Source organism: Myiozetetes cayanensis, unplaced genomic scaffold (genome assembly GCF_022539395.1).
Source record: "Myiozetetes cayanensis isolate MyiCay16 unplaced genomic scaffold, myiCay2020 scf34, whole genome shotgun sequence".
NCBI classification, from domain to species: domain Eukaryota; kingdom Metazoa; phylum Chordata; class Aves; order Passeriformes; family Tyrannidae; genus Myiozetetes; species Myiozetetes cayanensis.
This window is the reverse complement of record NW_026087566.1, coordinates 1,344,538-1,359,473: the sequence shown is the minus strand read 5'-3', so window position 1 is coordinate 1,359,473 and position 14,936 is coordinate 1,344,538. Positions and strand designations below refer to the sequence as shown.

At 55.8% G+C, this 14,936-nt stretch overlaps 1 protein-coding gene across 1 annotated transcript in view; it reads right to left on the bottom strand.

The window, feature by feature from the left end:
* Nucleotides 1–14,418, bottom strand: part of LOC126646385 (corticotropin-releasing factor receptor 1) — a 28,203-nt gene extending 13,785 nt beyond the window's left edge. The window contains exons 1-2 of the mRNA XM_050327715.1: nucleotides 14,146–14,418; nucleotides 5,640–5,724 (exon numbers count right to left, since the gene is read on the bottom strand). Coding sequence (XP_050183672.1) covers nucleotides 5,640–5,724; nucleotides 14,146–14,196 — 136 coding nt within the window. The 5' untranslated portion in view covers nucleotides 14,197–14,418. The remainder of the gene's footprint in view (nucleotides 1–5,639; nucleotides 5,725–14,145) is intronic.
* Between the last annotated feature and the right edge of the window lie 518 nt (nucleotides 14,419–14,936).

The window sequence follows — 14,936 nt, the reverse complement described above, 5'->3', positions numbered from 1 at the left end:
TGCAAGCAGTATAAGGCATTTACTTTCTTCTGAAGGAAAAAAAGTGCCTGTCCAGGGACTTTACACTGAGACAACTACATCACAATAACTGTCTCAGGATAACTGTAGCAATATCCCATCTGTTTACATAAAACCTCCTTTCTCCAGCCTGCTCCCAACGCTGGCAGAGGCCCCCGAGATGGCTGCGAGCTGAAGCCACACAAACCCCTGTGAATCCTGGCAGGGCAAAGCTCCCCAGCCCCAGCTCCACCTGCCAAAAGATCTGGAGCAAATTTAAAAGAGGATGGAGCGTGTTTATCCTGGGCCAGCACCACCAGACGCTCTTGAGCTGGTGCCAGGAGGTCTGGAGGGTTGTTGTGCCACCAGGCCGTTGCTGGGATGGCACGAAGAGGAGGAGGAAAGCAAAGGTTGTGGTGGTAAAACCCCGCTGGTAAACACATCCTCATCTCCCCTGGGCAAAGCTGTGCCCCAGTGCAGACTGTGCCCCATCTAGGGGCAATGGTGTGACTGGTCCAAGGGGGAAGCCTCCCCCTCCACAACCCTGCAACGCCAAGGAGCCAGCAGAGAGGATGGAAATCTGAATCACAGGCTCATTGCCGTGGTTGGGAGTGACGGGGTTATTTATCTAAGGTGTCTCCAGAGGCTGAGTAACAGCTGAACGTTGTTAACTCCTATCACTACCTGTCTGGAGCTCTTACTCAACCACAGTTATCTCTGTCCATCCCTGCTGTCCTCTGTGACTGCACTGAGGCTGCTGCCTCAGCCTCTGGCTCCCTCGGAGCGTCCCCTGGGTGTCTGCTGCAAGCATTTGCATTTGGCAATCAGGGCTTCATCTCCACATCTAATCAAGACACACTCCCTGCAGCGCAGGCACAAAGAGCTGTTTGTCCCTCCCAGGCAGCTCCACCACCCCGGTGGAGCAGAAAGAGCCATTTCACAGCTTATTGCCCCAAAACAAGGGCCTCTGGGGGGTATTTTTATCTCAAGGTGCTGATGTGCCAGGTAGGGGTGGTTCCATCCATCCTGTGGGGCTACTGGGGTGTTAAATGCTGAACAACACCTTGAAGCATTGAGGAGAATGGCATTGGGGGACAATTTATGTTGAGATGGGGTAGGATTGGGGTGGTGGAGCTGCTTGCCTTCCCTCTGAGGTAGGGAAGGCCTCAGGATGGTTGGGAGCAGCTCAAAATACATCCTTGCTCACACTCTACTTGCAGCACTGCTTTTGGTGGCCGTGGGTGCTTCTGTTTACCTTTGTAAGACTCCAGTCCTTAAAAAATCCCCAGCAGTCCTCCCAAGCACTTCAAGTTTCCACCCTTCTCCACGAGAAATAATTACCCAGGCTAATTAAATGTCATGACAGCAAAGTGTCTTCGTAATGAATTTTTGACTTGTTGCTATTTACCATCCATGTCTGTCCCCTCGAGTCTTTGCTGCTGCTCTGGGGAAGAATAAACAGGAGTCACCAAACCTGGCTTGTGCTGTTGGTATCTGATGCATCTGCTCCATGTTGTCACTTCAGACTGATCCATGAACAGCTTTACAGCATGTAAATTTACTGAATGTAAAATGTGGAGGGTTTGGTTTGGGGTGTATCACGTTCTCCTGATATGACCCACAGAGCGGTTGGAGTTTGTGTTATAACCAAGGGTGGCAGCAAGTGGTTTGTTCCCTGGTTTTGGCTGGGATTTGGTGGTGGGTGAGAGAAGCAGCACAGTCCCTCCCTGGCAGAGAGTTTTCCTAACAGAGCCTTCTAGTTTGGCTAACACTGCACAGAGCAGCTGGCAAGGACTTCACTGCAGCCCGTGCAAAGTGCAGTTTAACTGCTGTAGCTGCTGCTCAGGCTGGGCTGTGCCAGGACACCAGAAAACCTCATCATCTTCCCTCCTCCACTACAGTAAAATCTGTGGATATCAGGGAGTTGCTGTTGCCATCCCTGTTTCCCAGATGATGGAGCAGGTGGCTTTATCAATGCCAGTAGACACTTAAACCACTATAATGTTCCATATAGGGTATTTTCCCATTTTTTTGGTTCCCAGACCAAGTCTCATGTCCCTCCTTCAATCCCTGCCAGGACTCATTGCTGCCTCTTTAGCCCCTGCTCAGCTCCTTTATGAATATTTCTGCCTCAGTGGGAGAGATGCCAACGAGGCTGAAGGGAGAAGAGGGGCTGATCCTGTTAATGTGACCTTTATGAATTTAAATTCCAGTCTCACCCCAGGGGAGCCAGGGAGTGAATGGAAGAGCAGCGGCACGAGAGCTGCTGGAGCAGCGTCAGCGCTTTGGGGGAGCTGAGCTGGAGTGGGTGGAAAAGCTCTTGGTCAAACTTGTCACCCGCTGGGAAAGGTGTTACCAAACCTGTCTGATGAAGTGCCTGCGAGGGAAATGTTCTCATCACTCGCTGCTCCTCAGCCACAGGGTTTTGCTGCGTCTGGACCAATTAAATTTGCTTTATTTAATGCAAAGCTACGCTCCATTTCCCCCTTGAAAAAACCTCCAGTTATTAAGAAAAAAAGAAAAACAAAACCAAAAAAACAACAAAACAAACCTAGAGGTTTCTTTTCAGTTCTGCCTCGCCGTGGTGTCATTTTCCTTGGCTTTAGGTGAACTTGCAGTGGCAGGAAACGTTTCTTTGCTGAGGAGGAATTGCCTGCACTCCCCTCTCCCTCCTGAGCAGGCACACGGGCCCCAGGGTAAGAATTTATTGTGGTAACAGGCTTAAAGGAGTGGATCACACAACAGCACAGGACCAGACAGGGATATTGGCAATTGGGTGGCAACTCCTTGGGCTGAGCCAGGCTCCAGAGCTCCGAACAGCAAAACAACCGCCCGAGCGCTCCGAGCGCGCTCCGCTCGAGCAATTCCTGCCGAGCTGCTTCGGAAAAACCTCAGCATTAATTAGGAAGAGGCTTCCCCATCTGCCCAGATTCCCCTCCCTTCCCCAGGGAAGCCATCCTGCAGCTGCAGGGGGATTGCTTTGCCCCTCGATGATGAAATGACCTTGGCCCTCCCCGGCGGGTTTGGCGGCAGGGCGGGAGGCAGCTGCGCGCAGACCCCGGGGAGATACAACCATCAGCCAGACAAATTCCGGGAATGTGCGGGCTGGGAGCCCTCGGGACAGCACCCATCCACCCCAGAGCAGGGGTGCTGATCCTCGCTGTGGTCCTTTTCAAGCCTGAGCTGGGAATTTCTTGGCTTCCAGGTGGCTGGGGGTGCAGCAGATCCTGCTGTCCAGCCTGACATTCCTGCCTCGCTGCTCCTGTGGGAGGCAGCTTTCTGATGGAGTGTCCACCTGTGTGTGGGTGCCCTGGCCAGGATCAGGGGCTCACCAAGAGGTGTTTTTGATGGATACCTAAAATATCAAGTTGGAACAGGCAGCCCAGGGACATCACCCTGCTCTGGGGACTTGGAGAAGATGGGTAAATCCATGGTGACAAGAGGGTAGGACAGCAGAGCTCTTTGGGGCTCAGCTGCTCCACTTTCTAGGATGAGGGTTTGCTTGCCCTGCCTGAACCTGGAGATCATCACCCCAGTCTGCCTCCACCCCACTGCTGTAGCAGAGACCTCTCCAGCTCGGTGCACGTGTCCCAGGGAGTGCTGGCACCCTGTTGACACCACTGGCCAGCCACACATCCCCCTCCAAACCTGTGGGATCAAGTAATGAAGGGACTGGTGGCCTGGGGGAGGAGGAGAGGCCACGCTGGGCTGTTTTTCAGAAGAGGGATGGCACACACAACGGGCACAAGGCACTGCCCCTCTGTGCATCCAACAGATCCCCCACCGAGCCCTGCGCTGGGCACCCCTGGGCTCGTGTTCTCAGCACGTGCCACTTCCCAAGGGCTGTGCAGACATTCACAAATGAAGTCTCGTGGCCTCTCAAGAGGCAATTCTCATTAGCATCATCCCAACAAGCTCTCCATGTTAAAACAGCCTCCAAACAAAGTTCCCAGTTGTGTAAACATCCCTCTGTAGGAATCTCTGCCTCCACCAGGCTGGGCTTAAATGGACCCCAAGGAGCGGGGCTGGTGCTGAGCTCCGCTTACCACACAGACAGAAGACAATTAGTTCATCTCTGCCTCTTGTTCTGAGCCCCCTCCTGCAGCTGGAAGTGTCTCTCCTGTGTGCCAGCCCCATCCCAAATTAATGAGCTGCTCAGGGATGGCAGGTCGGGTGCGTGGAGCTGATGGACATTTTGCAGATTTGAAGCCTGACAAGTTGTCCCCTGTGCCAGAGTGATGGGCACTGAGGCGCACTAAATCCTGCCTGGAATCATGCTGATAAATGCCCACTGAGCAGAGCCCAGTCCTTGCAGAAAGCAGCTCTCACTGCCTGGGGATGGTGGTGATTTCTGCAGGGCAAATCCATCAGCAAACCACGGCAGAAATTCCCCTCCCTCTCTGCCCTCTCCTCCCTGGGCTCGGGAGGTTCCAGCAGCAGGTGGAAAAGGCCATGAGGATTCTCTGGGACCTGCCTGCTGCCCTGGGTCAGCATTTATCACAGCCTAACACAGCCAAGGACAGCACTTCCAACCAGCAGAGTGATGAAACCTTCGGGGAGCAAAGCACATGAGTGATGGATGACCAGGTTTCCTGAGCAGACACCCAACCACTGCCATTCTCTCCCCAGGCTTTCTGCCTCCACCTCCTGGGATCTGGGATGCTCCTTGCAGGGCTCTGTGGTGGCCTGGGCTTGACCAGGCACTGAATCAGCTGGTGCCAAGCTGTGATTTGTTAAGAAGGAGTTTGTAATGCTGCTGTTAACAGGAGCTGGGTGGTGGGCAGCCATCCATCAGGGCTGGGTGCCCGTGGCTATCTGTCACCCTGCTGGCTCTGGTCATCATTCCATCATGGGAAAACAAACCCTGCAGCATCCCTGAGCTGGGGAGGACTTTCCTCCTTGTCCCTGTGAGCTCCTCATCTCTCTCTCACCTCTCCTCCCCCAAAACCTGTCACTGAACCAGACCTGGCACTGCTGAGGTGACATCCAAGTCACATCCTGAATACAGGTTTAAAAGCCACTTTTGGCACAAGCCCTGACCTGATGCAAACCCAAGGACAATGTTGAGGAGGAATGAGCTGCTCATGACCCTGCTGCTGCCACCCAGCTCAGCTGAGCCAGCCCTGGCCATGGCCACGTCCCCAGAAGCTCCTCGTGGCTGGTGACCTCCCAAAAAGCTCAGTGGCACATGTCTAGGAGTGCTGGGGATGGAGGGTGGCACTTGGTGGCCACACTGTGCTGGTGACATGATCTCCACGGAAAGTCACAACCTCCAACCACCAGCCCTGGGCAGGGGGGGTGGACACAGGGGACAAAGGTGTCCCTGGGCATGGCAGAGAATGGGCATTGAGGGAGCAAGGGCTGGACAGATGTCTCTTTGCCCCCTTCCCCCTAAAGCCCAGCCCAACAGACATTTCTTTTCCCTGTTTTCAGCTCTCCTGAGCTCTGCATGTTCCTACCTGCCTCGAGTGTCACCCCGCAAGGAGGCTGCTGCAGCAGCCACACGGGGCTGTGACATCCTCAGCACACCCCACCTCCCCCAAAAAAGGGTCCAGGCAGCTGCAGATCTGCCCAGAGACACCCCTCCAACACCCTCTTCCAGCCATGGCCAGCACTGGGGTGTGCTGGGCCGGGGCACTCACCAGAGTGGTTGGTGGCAGGTGCCAGGCTCTCGCAGTACTGCTCCTGGATGGAGGCTGCAGCCCGGCTGTCCCCGAGGAGAAACACCTGCATGGGGAGAGAGCAGACCCCAGGCAGGGTTACATGGGCAATGTGCTGCTCCCCCAGCCCCACAATCCCTCCCTGGGTCGGATCTGAGCCTGGCTTGGTGGGTGCCACCCCCACAGCGGACACACATCCACGGGCAGGATGGATTCCCGGGGAGCTGAGCTCATCCAAACCTCTCTGCTTTGTTTCCCACCCCCTGATCCCTTCCTGCCCTGCACTCCCCTCCTCAGCAAACCCTGCTGTTTAGCATTTTCATCAGCGCTGTTGGTGTTTTTTTTTGCATCTCCAAATCCTGGGAGCAGACAGGGGGAACATGACGAGCCTGACACGGCGCTCGGATTTGCGATCCCTTATTGAAATCACAGCCTTGTAAGCTGTCAGTGGGAAGATGTTCAAACACGTCCTTAAGGAGATCAGATCCACACACAACCAGGGCTGCTAAAGCCTTTTTTTTTTTTTTTTATTTTTTTTTTGGAGGAGAATTGTCAGCAGGCACCAACATTCCCATTGTGTCGGGAAGAACTGATCAGGATCTATCCCTGCTGCTCTGCTAAAAGTGAAAACCATCAGCTCTGGGCACGGGGAGCTATTTTGGAAAAACGGCTATTGAATTATCGTGCCTTTGCAGGAGTTTGGGGAAACTAAAAGCAAGAAAGGGAATTGCAGGGACGAAGGGATTGTGAGCACCCAGGGAGGGTGCTGTGATTCCCAGTCCTCACTGGGGAGGGAGGGGACCTGGTGCTTGGAAGAACACAGATTTCTATCTGACCAGCTGCACACTTTCTCCTCTGGCTCAGTCACAGGTTTGTCCCCTCTGCTCAGCGGATGGGGCTGATGGATGAGGCTGAGCTCCACTTCTTTCACCTTCCCTGCAAGGACTGACCAAACCCCCTGGAGAAAACCCACTGACAGAGAGGCAGAGCTGTGCCCCAAAATACACCACTCACAGATCCCTTGGGAAAAGCCCCGAGCCTGGAGGCAGGAAGGGCTGCACCTCCTCTGCTTGCAGGTGACCTCCCATCTCCTTAGGGTGGGAGGGTTGGATGCCATCCCATATGGAAGCAATGCCATGACAACAACCTTCACCTCTCCCATCAGCCAGGTTGGTCCCTAGTGCCTGATCCCCCCTTCCCAAGTGCCATTTAACTCCCAAACTGCTCTGAGCAGGGAGAAGACATTCCTCCTCCTGCCCTTCAGCCTTAGAAACACTGTCAGCTCTGGCTGGCACACCCAGCCATCCCCGGGCCTTACCAAAGCATTAGCAAGATTTATTCAGACATGCAGACAAAGCTCAGCACCCACTTGCTCTTTTCCAAACAACTGTTTGCTGCCTTGGGAAGCTGCTTTTGTCAGCGAGAGAGATGTCAGGTAGAAATGGAGCTGAGAGGAGCTCCCTTGTCGTGACTGCTGCAGATGGCACAGGGGGTCCAGGAGCTTAAACCCTGCCCCAAGAGCTGCATGGAGCTCCTGGGGTGCTGGTCCTGCAGGAGCCCAGCACCTCCTGTGCCTCCTTTCTGACAGCTGAGACCACCCAAGCTGCAGAAGTGGAGTGAACGAGGTGCAGGGGGTCTGCTCCCCTCTGTTCCCCTCTGCCTTGGCGTGCACAGCTCGTGCCCGACAGAGCCGGTGGCTCTTTGTGCAGGTGGCTGGGACAAAAGGCTTCGTCCCAAAAGGGGCTGGGATGGTCTGCCTACCTGAGCAGGCTCTCAAGTGTTAATTGGATGTGTTTCTCCTAATCACAGCCTGCTCCAGCCTGGCAGTGCCCCGTTCTCCTGCCAGACACAGGGAGAGGTCTTGGCACTGAGCAGCACATGGACCGAGCTCCAGCTCTGGAGGGGTGTGGATGGAGCTCAGTGGATGGCTCTTTGCAGGCTTTGCAAACGAGCTGAAACAGCTACAGAAGGCAGAAAGAAAGGGGGAAAAAAAAAAAATGTTCCCCCAAACCAGAACAAATGCTAAGAGCTTTTTTTGCTTGCTGCAGTGTGGCCAAAGCCCTCGACAGAGGTTTTGTCCCGCTCCTGCCAGCCCATCGAGGGGGATGAGCTGGGGGAAGTGGCACCTGCAGGGGGGATCTGCCCCAGCCAAACCCACCCTGATCAGGCACCAGGCGGTCGGGGTCTCGTCTGTTTTGCTCTTTGTGGGTTCCTGCACCCCCCTCCCACGCTTTGCAGAGAGAGCAGGTCAAAGCTCTGTCCTTGAAGAGCTTCTCCTGCCAGCCCATCGCTGCCGTAAGATGCCACCTGGCTCCCAGCAGGGCCCGGCCCGAGCCAAGCTCACCTCAACAGCCCCGGCACGGCGGTGGGTCCAGAGAGGGGCCACGTCCCTCTGCCCTCCCAGCCCCTCCAAACCCTGCTCTGCAGTGAGGAGCTCTCCCTGACCCCTCTCAGGCTGCCAAAATCCTGGAGAGCTCCAGCTGAGTGCTCAGCTGCCCAGGAAGGAAGGCAATCTGCTCTTCCAGGAGCTTTGCACCGAGGTCCCAGTCAGCCCTGGGAGCTGCATGGGCCCCAAGAGGGGGGCAGCAGCTTCTCCTCCATCAGGAGACACCAATGTCTCCTCTGCTGTTGCCTCAGCATCCACCCAGCTCCCTTCCAGGCTCTGCTGACGTCCCTGTTTCACACACAGCAGATGCTGAGGGTGCTGGTTTAACCTCAAACCTCATGGAGCACCAGCTCCTTCCTTTCAGCCCCACATTTTCTGCAGCAGGACCAGCCAGTCCTCCCTGCACGGCTCAGACACCAAAACCTGACACTGCTGACGTGTTGGCTGCATCCCACCCACGGCAAACACCCACTGTGGTCCATGTCCCACCACCCACCAGAAGGGAAACTGAGGTGCTGAGGAACATCTACCTCAGGTCTCTCAGCCTGTGGGGCAGGTCACTCCGATCTGGATGCACCAGCCATGTCCAGGGCTCCAAAAAAACCCACTGTATTTCTTGGCAGGTCCCCTGGGCCAGGAGATGCAGCACAGTCACACACACACACAGAGCCTTCTGTGACCTGCCACTGACCTGGCAGCAACATTCAATTAATAACAATTAGGAATTAATAGCCCCCTGCAGCGCTTTCCCTCTCCAAAGCAATCCATGGATATTAATTAATACATTCACATCCGACTCGGGTGTCACCCCCCAGAGCCAGGCCTGTCCTCCCCCCCTGCCTGGTGTCTTACTGCCTCAGACAAGATGGGATGTGCGTGGCAGGGAGGGCTGGCAGCTCTGAGCAGCCAGAGAGATGGCTCTGAGCCTAATTAGCAATCCAGGATGGGGCTTGGGCTTCCCACTGCCGGCGGTGCTGGAATCCCAGAGCCCGGCGATCCGTGGGATGGAGCGGCACGAGCCAGCGGCTTTGCACGGGGCTGGGGAGATCAGTGGGGCTGGGAGGGTTCAAACCAGCCACCCTGGAGCTGTCCTTGCTGTAGGAACCTTTGTCACCCATCAGTTCTGCTCCCCCAGCTTGGTGTGGAACGGGAAAGACTTCCCGGGCCACTCCGGGGAAGGGCTGAGCAGCCACTGCCCTGGGCCTTTGTGAGGTTCCCCGGGGCATTAGGCTGGGATGGAGCCTGCCCTTGGCTCTGAGCCTGCAGGAGGAGGTGCCAGACTTTGGGTGTTAAATACAGGGAGCGTTAAAAGAGCTGGATGCCAACCTGGGGTGGCAGAGCAGTGGCCACAGCCATCGCTGGAGGTGGCCTGGCTGAAGGGGCTGCCCCTCAAATGTGCTGGGAGGTGTTCAGGGTATCTCCAGCCCTGCCTGTCCCCTGCCCTCACTCTGGAAAGCATCCCTTTGTCTTCTGCAGCTGGAGACCTTCTTCCCTCCCCCAGCTCCAGGGCTTTCCCTTGGAAAAGTCCCATCCTCAGTCCAAGCCACGAGTGAAGCCCCCAGGGAGCATCTGACCCATGGAAGACCCCCTTTACACCCCTGTCCTGGAGCTGGCAGTGACACCCCCATGATCTCAGGGTTCCTCTGAGCCTCCTGGTGCAGTACCCAGCCCAAAACCCCATCCCAAACCCTGCCAGCATCGAGGCAAAGCTCAGGCAGAGAAGGAGGCTCAAAGCAAGAGCCACAGGGGGATGTTCCCCAGCTGATGATACTCAGGGGAAGAGCAGCAGTGAGAACGCCTCCATCTGGCACTAAAATCTGTGAGTTTATTAATTTACCCATATTTAGAGGGCCAGTCCCCGTGGTGTGTAGACAAGAGGCTTTGGGGAGAGTATTTATTCTGCTTGGGAGTCTCTCTCTGAGTGTGCTGGATGCAGATCCTAACAAAAGAATATCAATCAGGGCTAAATGAATGCCCTGTAAAAGCTGATTTATGAGCAATTAAAGGTTTTCCTGGATTAAGCTCTGGTCTCCCTCTCTTGCCATAAATAATTCTGACTTCATTTGTCTCTCAAGAGAGACATGGATTTTTGGGGACAGGTGGAAAAATGACTAATGGCATTTGGGTGCTGGAAGCTAAAGGCACAAACAAGCTGGGGAAGGGCACACAATCCAGGTGGCTCCTATGGGATCTGGATTTTCCAAGGCAAAGGCTGCTATGGAAGAGCTGGAGTGATGGACACAAGCATGAGAAAGGGCTGTTTTTCTCAGGTGGTTGTATGAAACTCTCCTGCAGATTGTACATGTGGAACTCACATGCATTCACAGTATTTTCAATTTGGGATTGGAGATTTTTTTTTCCTCAGCTGCCCCCCAAAATCTCACCCCCCTCTCCCTTCACCCATCACCCTTTTAGGGTCGTACCCAGGATGGGGGGGAGAATCCACAATTTAATTCACCCCTCATTTTCTCCCCGTTTGTTTGCATTCACAGCTCGGGAAAACTTGGCCACACCAAAGCTGCATCTGCCATTGCTTTTCCAGGGTGGATAGTGCAGGATTTCAGGGAAGATTTTGGGGGGGAAAGAGGGACTGGGATCTGCCAAACGCCAACCCCCTTTGCCCTCTGCCATGGGAGTGGAGGTGATTGCTGCTGGGTGGGTGCCTGTGGGTAAAGCAGGACACCCTGCAGAGAAGGAGGGTCTCTCCATCAGCTCAGAATACAGTCAGGGAGAAGGAAAAACAACAGATGGGCCCCTGGGTATGTTATTGCATCTTCAGCAAGAGCCACCCGCTCGTGAGTGACAGCTCCCAGCGTTGGACAGCAGCTCCTGGGCTCTGCCTGGAGAGGGAACCCCGGGTTTTGGGAGGTTGATCTGTGCTTTCTTTGGGTTCAAAAGCTGTTCTCCCAGATAAAACCATGGGATCAGCCTCTCTCTCAGTGCTGCAGACTGGGATCTCAGCTTGAGCTTGTCGCTGGCAACAAACTTCTGAGCCAGCCCTGGGCAGGGTTCCGGGGGGGCAGAGCTGGATTTCAGGGCAGGGTTGGGCTGGTGGTGCAGGATATTCTCATCCTATTCCTATATATTCCTCCTATGGTGACAGAGCAGCTATTCTGGGAACAGGCTGTGCCTTTTCCATTCACTTCTTCGCTGGAGAGGCGAAACCACAGGGATGATTTCATCCACACTGAATCAACTCCAGCCTGCAAGGGAGAGCAGGACTGGGAGAGATCCCCAGGGTCAGCACGTCCTGCCACTGCAGCTCCACATCTTATGCAAGGATTGGAGCAGGGAAGGGATCAGGGGGCTGGTTTTGGGGCTTCTGGCTGCTGGAGCTGATCAAGGGCGAGGGGTAAAAAAACCATCCCACCCCTCAGCATCCAACTCTGCTTTTGCATGAAATGCTTCTGCAGTTTTTCCAGCCCCAGAAATGTCATCAGCTCCCGACAGAGCTGCAGGTGAACTGGTTTATTTGAGTCACTTTTTTTTTTTTTAGTTTGTTTAAATGACTTGCAGGGTGCCAGGGAGCGTTTTGCAGCAAGTTTGGCTGCCTGTTCTCCTGCTCTGACTGTCTGACCCCCCTTTCCCCCCCAAGGGATGTCCACCCAGCAAGGCAAGGTGGGCAGTTTGATGCTGAACTGGAGCTGCTGGACAGGTGCACGGGGAACACCCAAACTGTGCCAAGCCAGGGACCTGCAGGATGCAAAATCCATCCAGGCAGGGGAGATTTGTCCCTGCTGAGCTCTGCTGAGCTGGAATGCTGCAGGTCTCTGCACTCACAGGCTGGAGGCTGCTGCAGGTACACCTGGCTGCTGCAGGGCTCTGCTCACTGAAGGCTGGAGTTCCAAGCTCCTTTAGCCCCTGCTGTCCCCAGGAGAGGGTTGGGATTGTTCTGGAATAGGGTCTGGATTTTGAAGCCATGTGTTTATAGGAAAAAACAGACAGCTGGTCTGCAAGGAGTGGGGGTATGAAGATTGAGTGTTTCTTCTTGGAGCCAGCTGGGAGAGGCTTCTCTTTCCTTGGGCTGGTTTTTGGGACCCCCTCCCTGGCCCAGCCCCAGCACAGGGATGGTTTTGCCTCAAACCCGGGAAGCTTTTCGAGGATTTGGTGCTCCCTCTTCCCCAGGAGCCCATCCTTGGGGAATACCTCAGGATGCCCAGGGAATCCCCTGAGCCTGAGGAGGTTCTACCAGAGGTTGGGAGCTGTGTCTCAGCACCTCTGCGGAGTTTTTAGGACCCTTTTTGCTCACCCAGAAGCTGTGAGGTGCTGTCAGGCTCTCTTGGCTCTCCCCACGAGAACCTGCCCCTGTTGCAGGTCTGTGCTGTCCCCACAGACTGGCCAAGAAGGACCAGGGAGAGAAGAGATCCTGCCCTGTCTCACCTTCATTTCTTACATCAGAGCCAAACAAAACCTGAACAAAGCCAAACAAACAAAACCGGGGCATATCAGCACAAAAGAGCTCCTGCAAATCAGGCTTAGGGGGCTGCAGTGATAGGAGGGAGCTTTCAAAAGCAACACCAACTTGGCAGGGAGGTCTCCTGGGGCTTATCAGCTCCTCTCATCACTTGGGGGAGAACTTTCCTGTCCCAGAGGGGCAGTTGATGCTTCCCCTGCTTGTGATGCCCAGTGGGGTGCCCGGTGGGCACAGCCTGAGGGGTGGGAGCCACGGAGGGCTGACCCTCTGCTTTCCCTGCCCTTTTAACCCTGCAGCCACAACCGGGCCACTCAGACACCATTCTACAGCCAGCCAGGCAGGTTTTCTCTTTTATCTCCCTTTAACACAGAGGCTTAAGTCAAAAACCCTGATCATTTTTCGCTGCCTCCGTAAGGTTTGTCCAAACAATATTCAAGATTTCACCGGAAACCTCTTCACCTCCTTTGCCCGGGGTTTGGGATTTCAGCGTGCTTTGGGCTGGGAACGTTTCCTCTCCCGATGAGCCCTGGAGGAGGAGGAGGAGGAGGAGGAATATCGCTCCTGACAAAGCAATTTGCATGTTGTGCAGAGCTGCAGAATTAGCAGCGGCTACACTTGCACAGCGAGCAGATGAGAGAGGAAAAAAAAGTCTTGTGCTTTGCCGGGAGGGAGGGCGAGGGAGGGCATAGGAGAGGTTTCCTCAGAAAACCAGTTACGGGGGGTACAATTAGAGCCACCCTGCACTCGTGCTGTCCCCATCCATCACACCCTCAGAGCGGCCACCCCCTGCCAGTAGCCTGGTGGCCGCTGGTGTCCCCGGGAGGTGCTGGCAGCGCTCGGGAGGATCTCCCTGCGGGTTCTTTTTCCCTCTTGAACGATCCTCTCACCGACTTTCATCCCCCTCGCCGCCGGTTTTGGGCACTGGCGAGCTCTTGCCGAGCCCCAGAGCCTCGAGGGGAGGAATTGTCCCGAGGGGGCTCTTTTTGTGGAGGTTTCTCTCCTCTTACTTTTTCCCTTCCCTCTAAGAAATGGGAAAGTCCCTGCGGGGAAGGCGAGCGGAGGGTGATGGGGAAGGGGCAGAAGGGCCCTTCTGGGAGAAGAGAACTTAAAAGCGCCTTACCTGCAGTCCTGACAAAGCAATTTGCATGTTGTGCAGAGCTGCAGAATTAGCAGCGGCTACACTTGCACAGCGAGCAGATGAGAGAGGAAAAAAAAGTCTTGTGCTTTGCCGGGAGGGAGGGCGAGGGAGGGCATAGGAGAGGTTTCCTCAGAAAACCAGTTACGGGGGGTACAATTAGAGCCACCCTGCACTCGTGCTGTCCCCATCCATCACACCCTCAGAGCTGCCACCCCCTGCCAGTAGCCTGGTGGCCGCTGGTGTCCCCGGGAGGTGCTGGCAGCGCTCGGGAGGATCTCCCTGCGGGTTCTTTTTCCCCCCTTGAACGATGCTCTCACCGACTTCAGCCCCCTCGCCGCAGGTTTTTGGGCACTGGCGAGCTCTTGCCGAGCCCCAGAGCCTCGATTGGAGGAATTGTCCCGAGGGGGCTCTTTTTGTGGAGGTTTCTCTCCTCTTACTTTTTCCCTTCCCTCTAAGAAATGGGAAAGTCCCTGCGGGGAAGGCGAGCGGAGGGTGATGGGGAAGGGGCAGAAGGGCCCTTCTGGGAGAAGAGAACTTAAAAGCGCCTTACCTGCAGCAGGAGGAGGAGGAGGAGGAGGGTAGGACGTGGGCTGGGCACCATCCTTAGCTGCCCCTGTGCCCAGCTCCCCGGGGCATGGCTGGCACCGGCCCCGCTCCCGCTGGGCTCCTTCTGCCGTCGGGGGGAAAATCCTTCGGGCGCAGGAGCGTGGAGGGTCCCCGCGGGTCCCTTTTGCTTCCCCTCCGCTCAGCGACCCCGCTCCTGCCTTTTATAACCTCCCCGGAGCCGGTGCTCCCGCTGCCCACCTTGCGGCTCGCCCGCCGATGGGCTGCATCCCTCCTCACCAGCCTCCCACTCCCCCCTCTCTCCCTCCCTCCTCCTCTTCCTCCTCCCCTTTTCCTTCCTCCACCTCCCCGGTGCCTTCCAAGTCTGTTTGAATTTTTTTTATTATTATTTTTTTTTTCACCCCTTCTCCTTTCTCCTTCCCTCCCTCAGCATCTCGAGCAGCAGAAACTTCCCACCGGCTCAGGGACCCCCGCCCGGCTCCCCCTGGATCGGGGTCTTCCCTCTGTGCCCCCGCACTCCCCTCGTGGGGAGTCTCTCCCCGTGGGGTCTCTCCTGTGTGTTTGGGGCTGCAATTTGTGGAAGGTGGGAGGGTATATATGTGAGGATTCGGCTCCGGGGGGTGTAGGTCCTTCACATGGCGGGGCTGGAGGGGGTCTTTTGATCGTAAAGGGGGGAACTGAGTCGTGGGGGAGGTGGAGGGGCTGCCGGGAGCGGGGTTTGTCTCCGGGGATGGTGATGGGAGGGGCAGGGGCGATGGGATGAGAGCAGGCAGGACT